Source organism: Oncorhynchus tshawytscha, linkage group LG26, assembly GCF_018296145.1.
Source record: "Oncorhynchus tshawytscha isolate Ot180627B linkage group LG26, Otsh_v2.0, whole genome shotgun sequence".
Lineage (NCBI taxonomy): Eukaryota > Metazoa > Chordata > Actinopteri > Salmoniformes > Salmonidae > Oncorhynchus > Oncorhynchus tshawytscha.
Genome location: NC_056454.1, coordinates 26,318,661 through 26,342,318, shown reverse-complemented (window position 1 = coordinate 26,342,318; position 23,658 = coordinate 26,318,661). Strand labels below are relative to the sequence as shown.

The window sequence follows — 23,658 nt, the reverse complement described above, 5'->3', positions numbered from 1 at the left end:
ATGCACCATATTATGTATTGGATTGCTAAAATAATACAACTTTTACATTACTGTGTAGTTTACCAATAACATGGTCTGATGGAGAAGTGGACATACTCTATATTCATATCCTGAAAAAAATGAAATTATCTTACTACAATACATTTTAAAAAGTGAGTCAAAATAGATAATCTTACCATGAAAAGGACAATACAAAATTAGACAGGCCTATTTATATAGTGAATATGAATTTGGAGGGCAGAAATTATTCAATATTAAAGGATTGGACCTCTCACTACAGGTTTCAGTCATAAAAAAACGAAAAATCAAATTCAAACTGGCTCTCTAGCTGATTAGTAAGAATGGCATTTTTTCCTTTATTCAGATTACAACCTCTCACTTTTGGTTATTTGAAAGTAAAATCATCTCCAAAATATCGCATTTAAAAAAAAAACATGCCACAGAAAGCTGGTTGCAATTTCTGTCTAATCCACCAGAAAAGAGAACAAATATTGTAACAAATAGTGTGGTTAAACTCAAATATACTAATTGATAAAAAATTCATGGAAAAACAACGTTTAAAAACAGTATAATCTTTGTAAATGATGTAAATAGGACTGGTGGAGTTATGTCACACATGCAGTTAACAAAAATATATGGAAATGTGTGCTCTGTCCAAGATTACAACCAAATGATGGCAGCGTTACTACAAAAATGGAGGCAAGTGGAAGGAGGAGAAGGAACTTGTCTCTCGGTCCTGCATTAAAGACCAAAATTGGTTAAAGGAAATTGTGATTAAAAAAAAAAGTATACCAGTTCAATTAAAGGACCCAAAAAATGACAGTTGAGTCATACAGGTTGAAAAATAGTTGGGAAGAGGTTTTCGATGTAATGATTCCATGGCACGTGGTTTATGAACTGATAAAGACTCTGGATTCAAAACTTTGTTTTTCAGTTTAAATTATAACCAACAGAATGTTTATATATACAGTACCCGTCAAGTTGACACACCTACTCATTAAAGGGTTTTTATTTATTTTTACTATTTTCTACATTGTAAAGAAGTAGTAAATACATCAAAACTATGAAATAACACATGGAATCATGTAGTAACCAAAAAAGTGTTAAACAAATCTAAATATATTTGAGATTCTTCAAAGTAGCCACCCTTTGCCTTAATGACAGCTTTGCACTCTCTTGGCATTCTCTCCACCAGCTTCACCTGGAATGCTTTTCCAACAGTCTTGAAGGAGTTCCCAGATATGCTGAGCACTTGTTGGCTGCTTTTTCTTCACTCTGAGGCCAACTCATAACAAACCAATTTGGTTGAGGTTGGGTGATTGTGTAGGCCAGGTCATCAGATGCAGCACTCCGTCATTCTCCTTGGTAAAATAGCCCTTACACAGCCTTTAGGTGTGTTAGGTCATTGTCCTGTTGAAAAACAAATGATAGGCCCAATAAGCGCAAACCAGATGGGATGGCGAATTGCTGCAAAATGCTGTGGGAGCCATGCTGGTTAAGTATGCCTTGAATTCAAAATAAATCCCAGACGGTGTCACCAGCAAAGCACCATCACACCTCCATGCTTCACGGTGGGAACTACACGTGCGGAGATCATCCATTCACCTATTCTGCGTCTCGCAAAGACACGGCGGTTGGAACAAAAAATCTCACATTTGGACTCATCAGACCAAAGGTCAGATTTCCGCCGGAGTAATGTCCATTGCTCGTGTTTCTTGGCAGCAATTCGAGCATTCAACCTCTGAACAGTTGATGTTCAGATGTGTCTGTTACTAGAACTCTGAAGCATTTATTTCGGCTTCAATTTCTGAGGCTGGTAGCTCTAATGGACTTATCCTCTGCAGCAGAGTTAACTCTGGGTCTTCCTTTCCTGTGGCGGTCCTCATGAGAGCCAGTTTCATATCGCTTTATGTTTTTTGCGACTGCACTTTAAGAAACTTTCTAAATTCTTGACATTTTCCAGATTGACTGACCTTCATGTCTTAAAGTAATGATGGACTGTCATTTCTTTTTGCTTATTTGAGCTATTCTTGCCTAAATATGGACTTGGTCTTTTACCAAATAGGCCTGTCTTCTGTATACCACTCCTACCTTGTCACTACACAACTGATTGGCTCAAATGCATTAAGAAGGAAAGAAATTCCACAAATGAACTTTTAACAAGGCACACCTGTGAATTGAAATGCATTCCAGGTTGGAAGCTGGTTGAGAGAATGCCAAGCGTGTGCAAAGCTGTCAAGGCAAAGGGTGGCTACTTTGAACACTTTGTTTGGTTACTAAATTATTCCATATGTGTTATTTCATAGTTTTGATGTCTTTTATGATTAGACAATGTAGAAAATAGTAAAAAATTAAGAAAAACCCTTAAATGAGTAGGTGTGTCCAAACTTTTGACTGGTACTGTATATGGAGGATACCACCATCGCAGTTCTGCAGATTTTGCTGCGAAGAGACAGAAACATTAGATTGCATGTTTTGGTACTGACCATATGTAGCTTGTTTATGGTCGCAGGTTCAGGAATGGCTGATAAATGCAAAATTTATCCAGAGTGAACTCGGCAAATAGCACTACTGGGTGATTTGAAAAGTTATAGTCAATCGATCAATAATATAATAATATTCTTAGCAGAAATATGTATAATTAATTTAGCATCTGAGCTAAATAGGTTATATTATATATTTGTATGTTTCCAATTCCTGATGAATTACTGTTGTGTGTGTGTGTTTGCTACTAATCTCCTGTTAAGTGTGTTACCCCCTCTACAGGCCAGTGGAGAAAACAGTTAAAGGCATACATGCTCCAAGGCCTACTGGAAGTGACCGGAATGGCAACACACGTTCTTTTGACCATACCAAACCATGGTTACCATACTGTTTGTTTCTTTAGTTTTAATGATTAGAATCCGTTTTGTTAGAATTTTCTTTACATTTTTATATCCAGAAGAATGACAAATAAATGAATCAAACATTGGATTTGTATGCGTCAAGACTAACATTTTGCCACTCTCCATTGTTGTTGAAGGATTAGAATGGAAATTGTATTAGGACAATTATATTGAACAATTTAGCCACTACAGAAACAATGAGAATAGAAAGGTTCAGAACTGTTGTGAAACATCACAGCACAGTGGGAAATGATATGGCAATTAGAAATTAAAACTGGATGGTCTTTGGAGATCGATGGAAGGGGTTGAGGGTAGCTGTTGGGTGGAACTAAAAACAAACAAAAAAGATATCTAATGTAAAATACACAACATGGTCAAAAGTATGTGGACACCGACTCGTCGAACATCTCATTCCAAACTCATGGGCAATAATACGTAGTTGGTCCCCCCTTTTGCTGCAATAACCGCCTTCATTCGTCTGGGTAGGCTTTGCACTAGATGTTGGAACATTGCTGCAGGGACTTGCTTCCATTCAGCCACAAGACATTAGTGAGGTTGGGTATTGATTTTGGGCGATTAGGCCTGGCTTGCAGGCGGCGTTCCAATTCATCCCAAATGTGTTTGATGGGGTTGAGGTCAGGCCTCTGTGCAGGCCAGTCAAGTTCTTCCACACCAATCTCGACAAACCATTTCTGTATGGACCTTGCTTTCTATTGTATAGAATGTCATTGTATGCTGTAGTGTTAAGATTTAATTTAATTGGAACTAAGGGGCCTAGCCCGAACCATTATTCCTCCTCCACCAAACTTTACAGTTGGCACTATGTGTTGGGGCAGGTAGCGTTCTCCTGGCATCCGCCAAGCCCAGATTCGTCCGTTGTGAATCGTGATTCATCACTCCAGAGAACGCATTTCCACTGCTCCAGAGTCCAATGGCGGCGAGCTTTACACCACTCCAGCCGATGCTTGGCATTGCGGATGCTGATCTTAGGCTTGTTGTGTGGCTGCTCGGCCATGGAAACCCATTTCATGAAACTCCCAGCAAACGGCTATTGTGCTGACGTTGCTTCCAGAGGTAGTGTGAATTGCAACCGAGGACAGGCAAAAGAATGTACGTACTACATGCTTCAGCACTTGGTGGTCCTGTCCTGTGAGCTTGTGTGGCCTACCACTTCACGACTGAGCCGTTGCTCCTAGACATTTCCATTTCACAATAACAGCACTTACAGTTGACCGGGACAGCTCTAGCAGGGCAGACATTTGATGAGCTGACTTGTTGGAAAGGTGGCATCCTAAGACGGTGCCACGTTGAAAGTCAATGAGCCCTTCAGTAAGGCCATGTTACTGACAATGTTTGTCTATGAAGATTGTATGGCGGTGTGCTCGATTGTATACTCCTGTCAGCAACAGGTGTGGCTGAAATAGCCAAATCCACAAATTTGAAGGGGTGTCCACATACTTTTGTATATATAGTGTATGTTGAACTACAAATAAGAAGTAAGTGGAGTTGGATTGGCCACACCCTACGAAAACTGGCCACCAGCCACTTGCCTTCCATGAAATGGAACCCCCAGTGGGAAAGAAAGAGGGGTTGACCCAAAAACACTTGGAGGAGAGACTTCCAGGCAGAGATTACGGCAAGAGTGGTGGATAAATTAAGACAGTTCACTCAGGCCATTTACCATTGAAAGAAATGATCAGTTCCTGTCTACTTAAGGGGGTGTCTCTCCCATAGACACCAATGTGATAGCAGCTGGGTCTGGTCTAATTAGTTCATTGACTTCCATTGAAACAGAAAAAATGAGGGAGTGGGATGTCTCGCTTCCTCTTCAATCTCTCATTACCGAGAGTGGCCTCAACTAGTGCAACCTGGATGGACATTCGTCAATGGCCTATGCTCCTTATAGAAGCCAAGTAAATATGTCAAGTAAGACATTTTATGAACATCTTTAAAAATGGTAGTTGCATCAGGTTTTCAACTAAATGTATCCATCTAACAAAGTACTGGGGATACCTGACACCTGGCAGACATTTATGTTAAACAATTGGACTTGTGAAAACAAGTATCCCATTGGCCTATCCAGAACAGTGTATGAAGGAAGGAAAATGAAAGGAAGCCCGATATACCTTTGAAACCCACCCATTGTCTGACACTGAGGTGAGATTATAATGCCTGAGAGAGGAGGAGGGGTCGATGTGTCCTTGTGAAAGTCACACTGCTTGTTTATGTGTTAATAGTAATAGTTTAACTATTCACAAACCCTCACGGACAATTGTATGAGAAGCAGACATCTTCTGTAGACATTGGTTTCATTTCACACATAGGAAGTTCACAGAATCAATTAAACAACCTCGTCTTTCAATTTGCTTGTTTTTCTGTAACTTGGTGGTTACTTGGTCTTGGACGTTTCTTGGTAGAGGTTGCCCTCTGACACATACCCAGGATCATCTAAAACCCACTTTTGTTTTCAGGCAGAAAGCTCTGACCCCTGTCGTAGCCTGATCTTCTACTGCCACTCAAATCTTCACCACACCCTCCTCCACTGAGAAAGCCAACATGGTCAGTATATCCTGCAACAACCATATGTGTGAGGGAACAATTTACGAATCTGATAAGCAATAATACGGCAGCAAGGTAGTAAGGCGCCTCCTCTTGCCCAATTGCAGATCCATAACGCCTTAAAGGTGAGCATTTAGAGCCTTAAATCAAAACAAATTGTACTTGTTGCATGCGCCGAATACAACAGGTGTAGTAGACCTTACAGTGAAATGCTTACTTACAAGCCCTTAACCAATAATGCAGTTAAGAAAATACAACAAAAAGTAAGAGATAAGAATAACAAATAATTAAAGAGCAGCAGTAAATAACAATAGCGGGGCAAAATACAGGGGGTACCGGTGTCGAGGTAATTGAGGTAATTATGTACATGTAGGTAGAGTTATTTAAGTGGTAATGCATAGATAATAAGTATCAGCAGCTTGGGGGGGTGCAATGCAAATAGCCTGGGTAGCCATTTGATTAGCTGTACAGGAGTCTTATGGCTTTGGGGTAGAAGCTGTTAAGAAGCCACATGGAGCTAGACCTGGAGCTCCGGTACCGCTTGCCGTGCGGAAGCAGGTAGAACAGTCTATGACTAGGGTGGCTGGAGTCTTTGACACCGCCTGGTATAGAGGTCCTGGATGGCAGGAAGCTTAGCCCCGGGGATGAACTGGGCCGTACCCACTACCCTCTGTAGTGTACTCCTCAATACCATCGTAAAAATCCCGGGAACATATTCCAATCTGTGCGAGCAAAACAGTCCTGTAGTTTAGCATCTGCTTCATCTGACTACTGGAACTGATCACTAGTCTTTCCAACCACAGGTGAACGTACACAAGAGTAATTTAGGGCAGAATCTGTCATTAGAGTAGTGGTATATATTTTGCCTCAATCACTTTTTTTGCTTGCTGCATGTCATGCATTGGAAGAAGAAGAGGATGATGATAATAATGATGATGATTAGGTTAAGGACAACAGAGTCTGTTATATAGTCAGGTGCATAGCACTTGGTGTGTGTATTTGCTTATGTATGGTCCACTCTGGTCTTACGTCACACAGTCAGTATGGAAAATGCCTTATCATGGCTATGTACAACTGGAAGCATATTAATGTGACGGTAAAGCCCATAATCCGTATAATAAAGGTTCTAAATTCGGTGATACAAAATTAAATGAAATACTGCTATTCCTGCCTTCCAGTTTTGTGGCACATACAGTATCTAAACTACTGCATATAATGCATTCACATTAATTAACTTTGTGGGTGAAGTGCATTTATAAAACATGTTATGTATAGCCCATAGCAGATGAATACCTGAACATTTTGGTATCTGATCACATTTATTGGTCTGAATGCATGAGGAGAATTATCTAAGAATATGTGAATCCCCTAGAGAGGTATTGGGTGATATATGAGAAATAGCGGAATTGATACTTGTAAAAATCACACCAAGCGAGGCAAAACTGCCATCAACAACCTATCTTGATGCATGAAAAAACACCATCTGACTGGCAGTTCCAATGGCCAATCGCATTGTCTATGGTTGGGGCTCTTTAAAGGGTCTACTAATAGGCATTGAGGGAGAGATGCTGCGAGTGTTAGAACGAGTTAGGTTGTCATGTAGTAACCAACAGAAGGTTACGAGTTAAAAAATATATATGATTATTTGATCGTCTGACTGGTTTTGCGTAAAGAGAAGAGATATGGAATAAGTCGGATACCACAGATGCGAGTCTTGTGTTGTTTTTGGAGACATTATTTAGACATTTTTTTATATTCGTGGTGATCGACGAGATACCTCGCTTCACGCGGTCGTTCAACTCGCGATGCTGGACAGATCGCTGCATCATCATGTTGCTTCCGAGTTAGCGAAAGAAATCACAAGTTACACCAGGGGGGCAGTGAGTCGTCGTCATTTAGCTACAGAGGCCACCCGACAATTGCAAGCAGAAAAAGAGGGATGCATTGGCTACATCTGTGGATTTGGCTTGTTGGCACTTCAGTGATACATTGCCGGTGATGTGAATTAGGAAGATCAGTAAGTGTTTACATTGTAGCCTATCACTTGTGTTTATACCAGGGATTGGCGCGATGTTCCTAATTTGTTGGGTGGGTGCGATCGTAATTAGCCAATATTTTGATTATGGGCACAGTGGCTGAATTTGGGATAAATAAAAACTAAAAAGCATTATTTTTCAAACACAATTGTCCTGTAAAACAGGCTAATCTATCCAGCCCTAGCCTACATCGTAATCATCTGGAATATAGGCAGTTCATGTGTACTGTTATTGACTCCATCATCATCAAATGACCTCTTGGACTTGTCAAGGGAGTGCACATGTTTAGTGTCTGTTGGATTACACAATTTGTGTAGGATAGGCTATCGACTCAGACACCGGACTCTGCTCGGATTATGATCATGACCCTGGAATGTATGTATAATCGCCAAAGAGATGTTGACTCCATTGAACTATGCTGGTGACATTTCTCCTAAACTAACAAATAGTTTACATAGTCTTGTGCTGCTGACTCTTATTGGATAGGCTACGTATTGATTTTAGTGGGTAATTGTGCCACTGTCTCAGTACTTGGTCTGTTTTAACCACACAATAGAATACAACATAAATAGCCTATCTAAATAGGTTGCAAATGGGTTCATTTCAAAGTTCCGTTGCATCCTATGTGTTCCTGACGCGTGAGTAATCATTGGTCACAATCCACTCCTGTAACTGCATCCACGTGGAGTTCATGTAGGTCTACTTGAAAACTTTGGGTCGAGGAAACTTCCAGCCGTGACGCACAGACGGCTCCCTCTGCTGTAGTCCTGCTGCAAAAAAAGTGACAGCTTTTTATTTTTGCTGTCATACAGCGGAGAGGAAGAGGTATTGACTCAATAAGGAAAAAGTAGGCTACAGCAGATTAAAAACATCCGTCTAAAATGGCCGGCGACTGCAACTATAAGATGCATTATGTGAATGATGACACATTTTCTCCATCCAAACCTCTACTGGACCAAGCGCGGGTGCCCGCGGGGGAGCCCGACGCCCCCAGTGTTCTGCAGGGGCGTGGGTCCGTTTATTGCTCGCCAAACTTTGACATGATCGATGGGCTGCTGTACCGTAAGAAGTTGGAGAGAGGTTTCATCCACTACCGGGAGGTGCTAGACGAGGACCGACGACTCGGGGCGATCGCCACTTTCCACCGGCGGCGGCCAGGCATGTGCCACCACTCCCTGGAGGATACGTACAGATCAGTGGCCGAGAACTACTGGTGGGAGGGTGAGTCTGGTCGGGTGGGATGGTTGGTTATTATCGATTCCCCCATCCAGTTAAGTCTACTCGATTGAGCTCTCTGTGGGTTAGGACTGATGGTTGTGCCGAGATTTACTATCACTTTCTTTCATCTTTCTCCTTTTCTCTCACTCTCTCATCCAGACAACCTTTCTATCCCACTCACTCAATGACTTTCTCTTTCTAGCTGTTCCTCTCTGTCTGCCTGTCTAACCACCTTCTCTCTCCCTGTCCTGTAGGTTTCAGTGAGTCTATCCTGATGTCTCTGCTGTACTTCTCCTACTCCTCTACCCTTTTTATACAGGACAATGATTAACACCACTTAGGATGTTCCTGAAAGTGGCTTTTCAGCCAAAATAATTACACCTCATCTCATCACATTGTAGACTGTTATTGTAATGTTCTTGCGAGGCTTAGTATAGACCAGTGTTTCCAAACTTCTCTATCCTCCTATCCTCTGGTGAGATGATGTACTCATCTATTCTGTAAAGAGGGAAGTCCCTCTTTACAACCAGAGAGACCTAAAAGAGAAGGTGAACTGCAGGCGTTCGACAGAGGTGTTATTATATTGCAACATAAGTCAGATTGATGCTGTATAATGTCGAACTACATTGAATAAATACTGATCTTGTTTTGCGGTTAAAAAAAAACAATGACCCTTTTGGTGGTCAAAAACATTGCCTGTGTAAAATGGTTTGTTTCGTTAATATAAAATCCGTTACGATGATCATTGCAATAATGTACATGATTGACCCTTCCTCAGGGATGTACTTCCAGATCCGAGACTTTGTCCGGGGATGTCCAGCGTGCCTGGAGCAGAGGAACAAGAGACCCAAGGTAAGAGATGGCACCATAGAGCATCCTGATGTGAAGGCACTAATACTGAATGATGTTTTCACCATGTTGTTCTCTCCCCCATCTCTCTGCCACTCACGTTTGCTCTCATTCACACTTCCTTCTCTCACATTCTCTTTCCTTCAATCCCTTTCTCACCCTCGTTCTCACGTTATTGGTGACTCTGTTCTACTGTCGGTCGTGTTAATTCGCTTTCTCTCCTACAGAAGCGTGTGGGTGGGAGGTGTCTCTCTCAGACGATGATGTCACACAGCCGTGACATGCTGAGTAAACTGAGGAGCCAGCGGGAGGCGGGGCTGTTCTGTGACATCACTCTGAGGACTGACGGGTGCTCTTACTCCGCCCACAAGGCGGTGCTGGCAGCGGTGAGCGAGTACTTTCAGGAATTATTCACTGAGATGGACTCCGCCCCTAGCTCCAGGTCTGACATTGACCTCACAGGTACAAGATTGACACACACACACACTTCTGAATGGGGTTATTTCTTTATCCATCGGTCTCTGTTTTCCTCCATCTACTCTGCTCTCTCCTTTTGTGGATGCCCATGTTTTGGCGTGGACATGACCGCTGCTGCTCTGAAAAGGAACTTAACAGCACTTTCTACCTCACTATCTTTTCCCTTTTTTCACTTCCTCATGTTTGGTCTCTCCTCCTACTGTTTCCCTCCTCTGGTCTTCTCAACATATGTCATTTACAGAAGTTAGATCAGTAAGGCGGATCTGAATGTTCGTTTAACTTCATCCAGTCAGCATAACATAAGTCACTTTGTTTCCTATTCTACAGGCATAGTGGGAATGACGACAAAACACATCATCATCAGCAAAGCATCTTGTTTCTTCTCCTCTTCTCCCATGTGCAGAATGCTATTTACCTTGTGGCCTATTAGCACAATACAATAATGCTCATTCCTCATGCTTGCTGTTAAACCTATGGGCTCACTCTGACAATGAATACCTTCCTCTCTCTCAACCAATGGGTGTAAATCTTGGGATGTATTTATGTCAACTTACCGATGTTCTCTCACTTGCTGTTTTTCAGCAACAGTTTGACAACCATCCACCTCCCCATCAGCTATAATAACCTTATGGCCTTGGCATTGGAACTCCTTTCCCCCTGCAGGGGGAGGGGGTTTCGATGCCAGCAGTCCCACAGGGCGACCTGCCATCGTATGATCTTGCTCCGAGGATTTTCCCTCGCAGACAAGGCCATTCCCCAAACTATTTAATAAAATGTCATATTGCATTCCTATGTTGTCCATTCAGTTAAGCCTGTTACTAGATTGAACTGTCTGTGGGTTAGGACTGATGGTGGTGCCGAGATTTACTGTCACTTTCTTTCATCTTTCTCCTTTTCTCTCACTCTCTCATCCAGACAACCTTTCTATCCCACTCACTCAATGACTTTCTCTTTCTAGCTGTTCCTCTCTGTCTGCCTGTCTAACCACCTTCTCTCTCCCTGTCCTGTAGGTTTCAGTGAGTCTATCCTGCTGTCTCTGCTGGACTTCTCCTACTCCTCTATTCTGTGTGTGTCTGAGGAGGACCTTCCAGAGGTCAGCACTATGGCTCGTCACCTGGGCATGTGGCCTGCCGTGGAGGCCTGTTCTGCCCTCCAGACGGAGCAGGGATACCACGACGCCCAATACCCCACCATGGAGCACCCTGCCCTGGGCTTCTCATCGCAGATCCCTGGATCTCCCCTGGAGCTCCACCACCACCAGAGGAACAGGAGGAAGAATAGGGGGTTGGCTGGAGAGGGCAGGGAGAGGGTGGCTGGGGGTAGAAGCGTAAGGGGTGTGGATGATGGCTTCAGACAAATTCTGGATCAGTCCAATGAGTCGAGGGAGGAGAGCCCGACCAGGCGGTCACCCCGTCGCCCCCCCGGACCCAGCCCTCTCCCCCTAGGGCAGAACGGTCTCCCCCTCAGCCCCACCCGCAGGATGAAGCTCATGGACTTCAAATCTCCGTCTTGTAAAATATCTTCTTCTCCAAAAAACGTATCCTCCAACCCCCGCTCCCGAAACACCCAATCTTCCTCCTCCTCGCCCCACACACGTCTTCTCCGCTCTACTCCCGGGGCCGCCCAGGAAGTTCAGAGACTGCTTCCCAGGACAGAGAGCCCTCCTCGGGGCCGAAAACCTCACCCTGTCCCCCATCCTGCCTCCACCTCCAGCTCCTCCACACAGAGGGCTGGCTCTGAGGCCCCCATAGTGAGGGGCAAGCAGGAGGAAGAGGGGGACGAGGATGAGAAAGATCATTTCCGAGCGCTGGAGAAGTACCGCCTGATGAGCGTGCTCGGGTTACAGAGGACGTCCCTCCTCCCCAGACCAGAGGATCTGATTGGCTGGAGGCAGAAAAAACGCCTCCGGAAGTTGAAGGTCAATAACTATTCGTTGACCAAGAGGAGGAAACCTCGCCTCCAGGCATCAGGGGGGCTTACGTTCGGGGGGCCGCCCCTGTCACTCCCCCTATGTACCCCTGCCAAAGCCCACTTCCTGAGCAGGATCATAAAGACGGAGCCTGAGTATCCAATCAGCATGGAGAGACTGAAGAAATCCAGGCAGCCCCGGCGGTTTCCGCCCAGTGACAGGAGCATGCGCAGTAAAGTAGTGTTACCAGACCTGCTGCAGCCCGTGTCCAGGCTGGTCTACGGAGGGAGGGATCTCAGGCGCTCTGTCAGGGGTGTTGAGGCCAGCCACCTCCCTCCACCCCTCCCACCCTGTTCTGGGAACACAAGAGTTCCAAATCCCAAGAGGAACGTCTCTACTGTCAGGATCAAACCCGAACCTGCAGACTATGCCATCTCAGCACCATCCATCCCCTCAGATGGCCAACGCCCAAACCTACACCTCTCCCCTCCCAGGGCCCACCTCAGGCACAAGATTACCACAGAAACTGTCAGAGCGCTCCGCTACAACAGCGGGCGTCCGATGGCCAAAGATAAGCTGAAGCGGAGTGGCATGAAAGAGGCTGGGAGAGCCCAGCGTAAGCCCAGAGAGGAGAGCATGAGGACTGGGAGCAGCCAAGGAGTGAGAAGGATCATGGAGAGAGGGCCTGGAGGTATGAGCAGCAGGGAGATGAGCAGCATCCTCAGCCCTGATCCTGTTCCTCCTCCTATCCACAGCCATCCTCTGTACAGGGTCATCAAGGAGGAACCAGCAGACCCTCTACCTGTGGCGGGGTCCTTCCCCGAGTCACCCTCCCTGTCCTCCTCCCCAGAGCTGGGCAAAAGGCAGATCAAGCCCCCTGTCAAGCTCCTAGACCCAGGCTTCCTCTTCAGCTTCTGCCGGCCGGCAGGAGGGCCCATGTTGGGGGTGAAGAGGGAGGAGGAGAGTGTGGATATCTGCCTAACACGGTCGGTCTCAAGGGTAGAGAGATTTGGTTCCGGGGGGGCCCCAGCCAGGGTCCTGAGGGCCAGAGGAGGCCCCCCCACTCTCCACAGGGTGAAGAAGGAGAGGGAAGAAAGGAGTATAAGCCAAAATCCAATCCAGAGGCAGGGGCCACCAAGGGCTGTCAACTCTCACCAACACAAACCCCCCCACCTGGATAGAGCCACAGGGTCAAAGGGTGCTTGCGTTGCACGGGACATACCAAAGGTAAATACTGTGGGGGAGTTTCTTGCGCGTTCTCCTATGATTTGGGCGAGTCTTAATATTTTAAAAAGTGTGCTGCTGCTCTCCTCAGTCCTCACCGTATCTCTGTCTCACTGACATGAAAACACAAGATGGATGAAAGAAATGGCATAGGTGTACTGAAGGACTTTCACATCTAGTACAGATTAAGGAAAGGAAGCCAGGATGAAACTATTGAGATGCCACAGTGGAGAGTAGAGGGGAGGTCTGGGGTGGGTGAAGTTAACAGTTATCTCTCCACAACACCATTCATCAGACTGAGGATTCCAGTAGGGGTTAAACAGGCTGAACAAATGTCAACCCTGTCTAAGGGGTAGGGTGTTATACTCATCAGCCATACTCTTTCTTTGGGAACTAACTGGAGCAAAATGTTGACACTTTAATACTCTCTTAGATTACATTAGAAAAGTCTGATCTGAGATAAGATTACATTCTTCTTTTGGAGATTGTAAATTGAGTTTGATAACATTCCATGTTGATTGCTCTCTGCTGACATGCATAGATCATTAAGCTAAAATATGTAATGACCATGTAACTGGTGTCATGACCTGGTGTCATGACCATGGAACTGGGGTCATGACCTGGTGTCATGACCATGGAACTGGGGTCATGACCTGGTGTCATGACCATGGAACTGGGGTCTTGACCATGGAACTGGTGTCTTGACCATGTAACTGGTGTCATGACCTGGTGTCTTGAACATGTAACTGGTGTCTTGACCTGGTGTCATGACCATGTAACTGGTGTCTTGACCATGTAACTGGTGTCTTGACCATGTAACTGGGGGCATGACCTGGTGTCTTGACCATGGAACTGGTGTCATGACCATGGAACTGGTGTCATGACCATGGAACTGGTGTCATGACCATGGAACTGGTGTCATGACCTGGTGTCTTGACCATGTAACTGGGGTCATGACCATGTAACTGGGGTCATGACCTGGTGTCTTGACCATGGAACTGGTGTCTTGACCATGGAACTGGTGTCATGACCTGGTGTCTTGACCATGGAACTGGTGTCTTGACCATGGAACTGGTGTCTTGACCATGGAACTGGTGTCTTGACCTGGTGTCTTGACCATGGAACTGGGGTCATGACCTGGTGTCTTGACCATGGAACTGGGGTCATGACCATGGAACTGGGGTCATGACCATGGAACTGGGGTCATGACCATGGAACTGGGGTCATGACCTGGTGTCATGACCATGGAACTGGGGTCATGACCTGGTGTCATGACCATGGAACTGGGGTCATGACCTGGTGTCATGACCATGGAACTGGGGTCATGACCTGGTGTCATGACCATGGAACTGGTGTCATGACCTGGTGTCATGACCATGGAACTGGTGTCATGACCTGGTGTCATGACCATGGAACTGGTGTCATGACCTGGTGTCATGACCATGTAACTGGTGTCATGAAATGGTGTCATGACCATGGAACTGGTGTCATGACCTGGTGTCTTGACTATGGAACTGGTGTCATGACCATGGAACTGGTGTCATGACCTGGTGTCATGACCATGGAACTGGGGGCATGACCTGGTGTCATGACCATGGAACTGGGGGCATGACCTGGTGTCATGACCATGGAACTGGGGTCATGACCATGTAACTGGGGTCATGATCTGGGGTCATGACCATGTAACTGGGGTCATGATCTGGTGTCTTGACCATGTAACTGGGGACATGACCATGTGGGGTCATGACCTGGTGTCTTGACCATGTAACTGGTGTCTTGACCATGTAACTGGGGTCATGACCATGTAACTGGGGTCATGACCTGGTGTCTTGACCATGGAACTGGGGTCATGACCATGTAACTGGGGTCATGACCTGGTGTCTTGACCATGGAACTGGTGTCTTGACCATGGAACTGGTGTCTTGACCATGGAACTGGTGTCTTGACCATGGAACTGGTGTCATGACCTGGTGTCTTGACCATGGAACTGGTGTCTTGACCATGGAACTGGTGTCTTGACCATGGAACTGGTGTCTTGACCTGGTGTCTTGACCATGGAACTGGTGTCATGACCTGGTGTCTTGACCATGGAACTGGGGTCATGACCTGGTGTCTTGACCATGGAACTGGGGTCATGACCATGGAACTGGGGTCATGACCTGGTGTCATGACCATGGAACTGGGGTCATGACCTGGTGTCATGACCATGGAACTGGGGGCATGACCTGGTGTCATGACCATGGAACTGGGGGCATGACCATGTAACTGGGGTCATGACCTGGTGTCATGACCATGTAACTGGGGTCATGACCTGGTGTCATGACCATGGAACTGGGGTCATGACCTGGTGTCATGACCATGGAACTGGTGTCATGACCTGGTGTCATGACCATGGAACTGGTGTCATGACCTGGTGTCATGACCATGGAACTGGTGTCTTGACCATGGAACTGGTGTCTTGACCATGGAACTGGGGGCATGACCATGGAACTGGGGTCATGACCTGGTGTCTTGACTATGGAACTGGTGTCATGACCATGGAACTGGTGTCATGACCTGGTGTCATGACCATGTAACTGGTGTCTTGACCATGTAACTGGAGTCTTGACCTGGTGTCTTGACCATGTAACTGGAGTCTTGACCTGGTGTCTTGACCATGGAACTGGAGTCTTGACCTGGTGTCTTGACCATGGAACTGGAGTCTTGACCTGGTGTCTTGACCATGGAACTGGTGTCTTGACCTGGTGTCTTGACCATGGAACTGGTGTCTTGACCATGGAACTGGTGTCATGACCTGGTGTCTTGAACATGTAACTGGTGTCTTGACCTGGTGTCTTGACCATGTAACTGGTGTCTTGACCATGTAACTGGAGTCTTGACCTGGTGTCTTGACCATGGAACTGGAGTCTTGACCTGGTGTCTTGACCATGTAACTGGAGTCTTGACCATGTAACTGGAGTCTTGACCTGGTGTCTTGACCATGGAACTGGTGTCATGACCTGGTGTCTTGACCATGGAACTGGAGTCTTGACCTGGTGTCTTGACCATGGAACTGGTGTCATGACCTGGTGTCATGACCATGGAACTGGTGTCATGACCTGGTGTCATGACCATGTAACTGGGGTCATGACCATGTAACTGGGGTCATGACCTGGTGTCTTGACCATGGAACTGGTGTCTTGACTATGGAACTGGTGTCATGACCATGGAACTGGTGTCATGACCATGGAACTGGTGTCTTGACCATGGAACTGGTGTCATGACCTGGTGTCTTGACCATGGAACTGGTGTCATGACCTGGTGTCTTGACCATGGAACTGGTGTCATGACCTGGTGTCTTGAACATGTAACTGGTGTCATGACCTGGTGTCATGACCATGTAACTGGTGTCTTGACCATGTAACTGGTGTCTTGACCTGGTGTCTTGACCATGTAACTGGTGTCTTGACCATGTAACTGGAGTCTTGACCTGGTGTCTTGACCATGTAACTGGAGTCTTGACCTGGTGTCTTGACCATGGAACTGGAGTCTTGACCTGGTGTCTTGACCATGGAACTGAGTCTTGACCTGGTGTCTTGACCATGGAACTGGTGTCTTGACCTGGTGTCTTGACCATGGAACTGGTGTCTTGACCATGGAACTGGTGTCATGACCTGGTGTCTTGAACATGTAACTGGTGTCATGACCTGGTGTCTTGACCATGGAACTGGTGTCATGACCTAGTGTCTTGACCATGGAACTGGTGTCTTGACCATGGAACTGGTGTCATGACCTGGTGTCTTGACCATGGGACTGGTGTCTTGACCTGGTGTCTTGACCATGGGACTGGTGTCTTGACCTGGTGTCTTGACCATGGAACTGGGGTCATGACCATGGAACTGGAGTCTTGACCTGGTGTCTTGACCATGGAACTGGAGTCTTGACCTGGTGTCTTGACCATGGAACTGGGGTCATGACCATGGAACTGGGGTCATGACCATGGAACTGGGGTCATGACCATGGAACTGGGGTCATGACCATGGAACTGGGTAGTTGTCCAGAAAAAAAGACAGCATTGGAGCATCTTAAGAAATACGTGTTCCTGAATGTCATCTAACAAAATGGAATCGATTTGATTCTGTTTCTCCCTCTTTGTCTGCAGAAGCCAGCTAAGCCCCTGCCTAGCCGAGGTCCTGCCCTGTTGGACTCGATCCGCCGGGCGAGGCTAAAGCAGCTGCGGGGTCCTCGCAGTCAGGCCCCCAAGGACAAGTCATCCCACGTCTGCCTGCAGTGCCGGGCATCCTGTAAGGACTGTAACGCCCTCATCATGCACCGCATCAGGCACATCGAGGGCAAGCACTGGCCCTGCCCTGTACGTACTGAAACTGTTACAGCCTTTGAACACTGTTACAGTCTCCCTCTGTGTGTGTTGTAGCTGTGTGTATGTATGTTTGTTCAGTGTTTTACTGATGTGTGTGTGTGTATATATACAGTTGAAGTCGTAAGTTTACATACACCTTAGCCAAATACATTTAAACTCAGTTTTTCACAATTCCTGACATTTAATCCTCGTAAAAAATGTCCTGTTTTAGGTCAGTTAGGATTACCACTTTATTCTAAGAATGTGAAATGTCAGAATAATAGTAGAGTGATTTATTTCATCACATTCCCAGTTGGTCAGAAGTTTACATACACTCAATTAGTATTTGGTAGCATTGCCCATAAATTGTTGAACTTGGGTCAAATGTTTCGGGTAGCCTTTCCACAAGCTTCCCACAATAAGTTGTGTGAATTTTGGCCCATTCCTCCTGACAGAGCTGGTGTAACTGAGTCAGGTTTGTAGGCCTCCTAGGATTAAGGTCAGGGCTTTTTGATGGCCACTCCAATACCTTGACTTTGTTGTCCATTTTGCCCCAACTTTGGAAGTATGCTTGGGGTCATTGTCCAGTTGGAAGACCCATTTGCGACCAAGCTTTAACTTCCTGACTGATGTCTTGAGATGTTGGTTTCAATATCCACATAATATTTCTTCCTCATGATGCCATCTGTTTTGTGAAGTGCACCAGTCTCTCCTGCAGCAAAGCACCCCCACAACATGTGCTGCTACCCCCGTGCTTCACGGTTGGGATGGTGTTCTTCGGCTTACAAGCATCTCCCTTTTTCCTCCACACATAACAATGGTCATTATGGCCAAATAGTTCTATTTTTGTTTCATCAGACTAGAGGACATTTCTCCAAAAAGTACGACCTTTGTCCCCACGTAGTCTGGCTTTTTTATGGCGGTTTTGGAGCAGTGGCTTCTTCCTTGCTGAGCGGCCTGTCAGGTTATGTCGATATAGGACTCGTTTTACTGTGGATATAAATACTTTTGTACCGGTTTCCTCCAGCATCTTCAAAAGGTCCTTTGCTGATGTTCTGGGATTGATTTGCACTTTTCGCAACAACGTACGTTCCTCTCTAGGAGACAGAACGCGTCTCCCTCCTGAGCGGTGTGACGGCTGCATGGCCCCATGGTGTTTATACTTGCATACTATTGTTTGTACAGATGAACGTGGTACCTTCAGGCATTTGGAAATTGCTCCCAAGGATGAACCAGACTTGTGGAGGTCTACAATTTTTTTCTGAGGTCTTGGCTGATTTCTTTTGATTTTCCCATGATGTCAAGCAAAGAGGCACTGCGTTTTAAGTTAGGCCTTGAAATACATCCACAGGTACACCTCTAATTGACTCAAATCAAATCAAATCAAAAATCAGAATCTTCTAAAGCCATAACATAATTTTCTGGAATTTTCCAAGCTGTTTAAAGGCACAGTCAACTTAGTGTATGTAAACTTCTGACCCACTGGAATTGTGATACAGTGAATTCTAAGTGAAATAATCTGTCTGTAAACAATTGTTGGAAAAATGACTTGTGTCGTGCACAAAGTAGATGTCCTAACCGACTTGCCAAAACAATAGTTTGCTAAAAAGATATTTGTGGAGTGGTTAAAAAATGAGTTTTAATGACTCCAACCTAAGTGTATGTAAAATTCTGACTTCAACTGTATGTGTATATATATTGTGGCTCTGTGTTGTAGCTGTGCAATAAGACATTCTTCAGGATGAGGAATGTGAAGAACCACATTCGGACCCACGACCAGAGGCTGTATAAGTGTCGCAGCTGTTTGGCTGCATCCTGAGACTGGGGAAGGAGGTGAGTGTCCCCTGTCCCTCTGTCCCACTTTAAGGGCAAGACGCAATAACCAATGTCGGATGTGTGCAGTAGATCACCTGCTGGTGTCGACTAGCTGTGGCGCTTCAACATGTAAAATAGTGAAATGAACAGAAAAATACTGCTGATGTTCTGTAGTTGGAGGCGACAGGACGGCCACCTGCTGCTTTAAAACTGTTTGACAGCACGGTCTGTTTTGTCATTTAAGCAAGTGTATATGTCAGCACTGTTCCTGCCAGTGAAGATGGCTGTATTTGGTAAATCATTCTACAGTTTGCCTTTATCACAGATTTCCTGTCCGTCGTGCATTGTCAGACTAGCTCTTCAGTCCCCTAATTGTCCTCTTTGTGTTTTAGGGTTGAAGCTGTCTACATTGACTGACGGGATGAGGAGAGGCACATTGTTAAACTGCAAGCTTGTAAATACAAAGCATCAGTCCACATCCAAACACAAGTCTACCAGGAGAAATGTAGTTACTATTACGATGATGATTATGATTATTGTAGTAATTCTTGATTGGTAATGTTATTTAAAAAACATAACTTAATTTCTTGTTTGCATTTTAGGTAGCTACAGGGGTTTAAACTTGAAAATTCACTCAGGGGGTGGGGAACTGTGAGGTCACTGTATTTAAATGGTCGACGACGTCACAGTATGTAAATTAGAATGGAAATTATGGAGAATTATTATGATAATGATTACTACTATTGCTATCAATATTTTTGTATGTATAGACTGAATCTGAGTGCACCTATACCATAGCTTTGTTGTAAACCTAAAATAAGTTGATGTAAAACGGAGGGGTAGCTGGAGAGCAGTGCCAGGTGGAAATACTTGAAGGTTCACATGGGTCGATTTGGAGATGGAATTGGAGAGTGTTTCTTAAAGTCTGTAGACGAGGGGGTTGTTGGGTTTCTACTCTCTTTGGTGTTCAGAGATGGTATGAGTTGGTTAGTATCGCCTCATGTATCGGTTCTCTAGTCTAACCTTTGTCCAGGGTTAGGGTTTGGGAAAGGGGGTTAGGAGGGGGGAATAGGCCCAATCACAAAATGACTCCTAAACACCATGCCCTATGCACTTGTGGAGATCGTAGCACATTTGATTGATTGAAGCAATATGGAGAAACTTCCCCATAGTAGATCAAATGGAAAGGTAGATGTATTATCATATTGCTTACACATGTCATATCCTCTCAGATCTCCATAAGTGCATAGAGTCTAGGGGTCCATTTGGGATTGGACCCATGAGTTAGCTAGTTTGGGGTAAGGGGGTTCTATGACATCCCTGCATGTTTGACTGCAGGTCTGTTTCCTCCCCTTGTCTTTTCCAATGTTACTATATGTCTATGAAAGGGAAAACTGTCAAGTTTAAATGTGAATTTGTAAAATTACTTTCTCAATACTGAAGTTTGTTTCTGGATTATATACAGTTCTTTTGGCTCGGTAGTCCAGAACGTTTTATTTGAAATTATGCAATGACTATGGGGTTAAAGTGCATACGGCCGGCTTTCATTTGAGGGTATTTTCATCCATATCAGGTGAACAATTTATAAATTACAGCACTTTTTGTACATAGTCTCCCCCATTTTAGGGCACCAAAAATATTGGGACAAATTCACATGTGTATTGAAAAGTTTATTATTTGGTCCCGTATTCCTAGCATGCAATGATTACACCAAGTTTGTGACTTTACAAACGTAACATTTGTGCGTCTAACGTTCACTAATTATTATTCACGATTCATTCAGGACTATTCGTAATCATGGTAGAAACACATTTTAATTTACAAAAGAAGTGACTCCAAAATGATACAATACATTATTTACCATTAATTTCTATTGGGCACAAAATAATCTGAAACAAACAAAACAGCAAATGCATCCAAAAAGTCTGTAGAGCAGGGCTGCCCAACCCAAGATGTTCAACCCTAATTTAGCATATCTGATTCAGCTGGTTAAGGTGTTGTTGAGCAGCTAATTAGTAGAATCGGTTGTGTTCAATTAGGGTTGGACTGAAAACCCACAGGACCCACAGGATCTCCAGGAAGAGGGTTGGGCAGCCCTGCTGTGGAGTCATAAGCTTGGTGTAATCATTACGTGCTAGGAATATGGGACCAAATACTAAACTTTTGGTGCCCTAAAATGGGAGGACTATTTACAAAGTGCTGTAATTTCTAAACAGGTCACCTGATATGGATGGATATACCCTCAAATTAAAGCTTCCAGTCTGCACTTTAACCTGTCATTGTTTGAAATCCAAACCTCTGGAGTATAGATCCAAAATAAGAAAAATACTGCAATATCCCAATAATGGAGGGCACTGTATATGTTTCTCCTTTTTTAATTAAACTAGGATGTTTGGCCTTTAAATAGTTTTTTTTCTTCTCATATTTAAGAACCTCTCTCGTACTGAATGCAACGCGTGCACATACTATGGAGACACTGAAGATGTTCCGAATTTGATTGGAAGTCGGATGATTCACTCTCCTTTTGGTTCTGTAAAAAGAATGATATGGAATAAATGTTTGCCTTTTACATTTTTGCTATTCCTGTTTGAAATTAGAATAGTTGTTCACATTTGTTTCTTGTCTACTGTACAGTTTCAGCAGAATACAGACAGAGCAGCTATATACACTGTGTGCAAAACATTAAGAACACCATCTCTTTCCATGACATAAATTGACCAGGTGAAAACTATGATCCCTTATTGATGTCACTAGATGGAGAGGGTTAAAGAAGGTTAAAGAAGGATTTTTAAGCCTTGAGACATGGATTGTGTATATGTGCCCTTGGGTGTGAATGGGGAAAAACAAAATGTTTAAGTGCCTTTGAACTACACAGCTGCTGGGTTTTTCCACACTCAACAGTTTCCCGTGTGTCAACATTGGCCAGCAGCCTTGTGAGGCTAGGAAGGTGTTAGGAAGGTGTTAGGAAGGTGTTCTTAATGTTTTGTACACGGTGTATAACACTTCTCATTCTTGAGAAATGCATTGATTAATGCATCAGCTTGGACATGTATTGAAAACCTTAGGGATTCACCCAGTTACATAAAATGATAAGTATTCTACATATTTCAGGCATATCTTCATGGTCCTACTAACCACAGTCTGTGGGAAACGAGGCGGTCTTCTGGTCAGACTCCGGAGACGGGCACACCGTGCACCACTCCCTAGCATTCTTCTTGCCAATGTCCAGTCTCTTGACAACAAGGTTGATGAAATCTGAGCAAGGGTAGCATTCCAGAGGGACATCAGAGACTGTAACGTTCTTTGCTTCACGGAAACATGGCTCACTGGAGAGACGCTATCCTAGGCGGTGCAGCCAACTGGTTTCTCTACGCATCGCGCCGACAGAAACAAACATCTTTCTGGTAAGAAGAGGGGCGGGGGCGTATGCCTTATGGCTAACGTGACATGGTGTGATGAAAGAAACATACAGGAACTCAAATCCTTCTGTTCACCTGATTTAGAATTCCTCACAATCAAATGTAGACCGCATTATCTACCAAGAGAATTCTCTTCGATTATAATCACAGCGGTATATATCCCCCCCAAGCAGACACATCGATGGCTCTAAACGAACTTTATTTAACTCTTTGCAAACTGGAAACCAATTATCCGGAGGCTGCATTCATTGTAGCTGGGGATTTTAACAAGGCTAATCTGAAAACAAGACTCCCTAAATTTTATCAGCATATCGATTGCGCAACCAGGGGTGGAAAGACCTTGGATCATTGTTACTCTAACTTCCGCGACGCATATAAGGCCCTGCCCCGCCCCCCTTTCGGAAAAGCTGACCACGACTCCATTTAGTTGATCCCTGCCTACAGACAGAAACTAAAACAAGAGGCTCCCACGCTGAGGTCTGTCCAACGCTGGTCCGACCAAGCTGACTCTACACTCCAAGACTGCTTCCATCACGTGGACTGGGATATGTTTCGTATTGCGTCAGATAACAATATTGACGAATACGCTGATTCGGTCTGCGAGTTCATTAGAACGTGCGTTGAAGATGTCGTTCCCATAGCAAGGATTAAAACATTCCCAAACCAGAAACCGTGGATTGATGGCAGCATTCGCGTGAAACTGAAAGCGCGAACCACTGCTTTTAATCAGGGCAAGGTGTCTGGTAACATGACCGAATACAAACAGTGCAGCTATTCCCCCCGCTAGGCTATCAAACAAGCTAAGCGTCAGTACAGAGACAAAGTAGAATCTCAATTCAACGGCTCAGACACAGGAGGCATGTGGCAGGGTCTACAGTCAATCACAGACTACAGGAAGAAATCCAGCCCAGTCACGGACCAGGATGTC

General features: G+C 44.9%; 1 protein-coding gene across 2 annotated transcripts; it reads left to right on the top strand.

Annotated features, from left to right (window-relative positions):
- The first annotated feature begins 7,010 nt into the window (after positions 1–7,010).
- On the top strand, positions 7,011–21,250 carry LOC112225030. 2 transcript variants are annotated; one of them, XM_042306575.1, is made up of 7 exons: positions 7,011–8,701; positions 9,477–9,550; positions 9,775–10,009; positions 11,035–13,160; positions 17,299–17,508; positions 19,214–19,329; positions 19,704–21,250. In XM_042306575.1, exons 1-6 carry the CDS (start codon positions 8,362–8,364, stop codon positions 19,313–19,315), a joined length of 3,087 nt encoding a protein of 1,028 aa, XP_042162509.1. In that variant the 5' UTR covers positions 7,011–8,361; the 3' UTR covers positions 19,316–19,329; positions 19,704–21,250. The 2 variants fall into 2 exon arrangements, with proteins under 2 accessions (XP_042162509.1, XP_042162510.1); XM_042306576.1 differs by having other exon boundaries at positions 7,011–7,461; positions 19,704–21,249.
- The last annotated feature ends 2,408 nt before the right edge of the window (positions 21,251–23,658 follow it).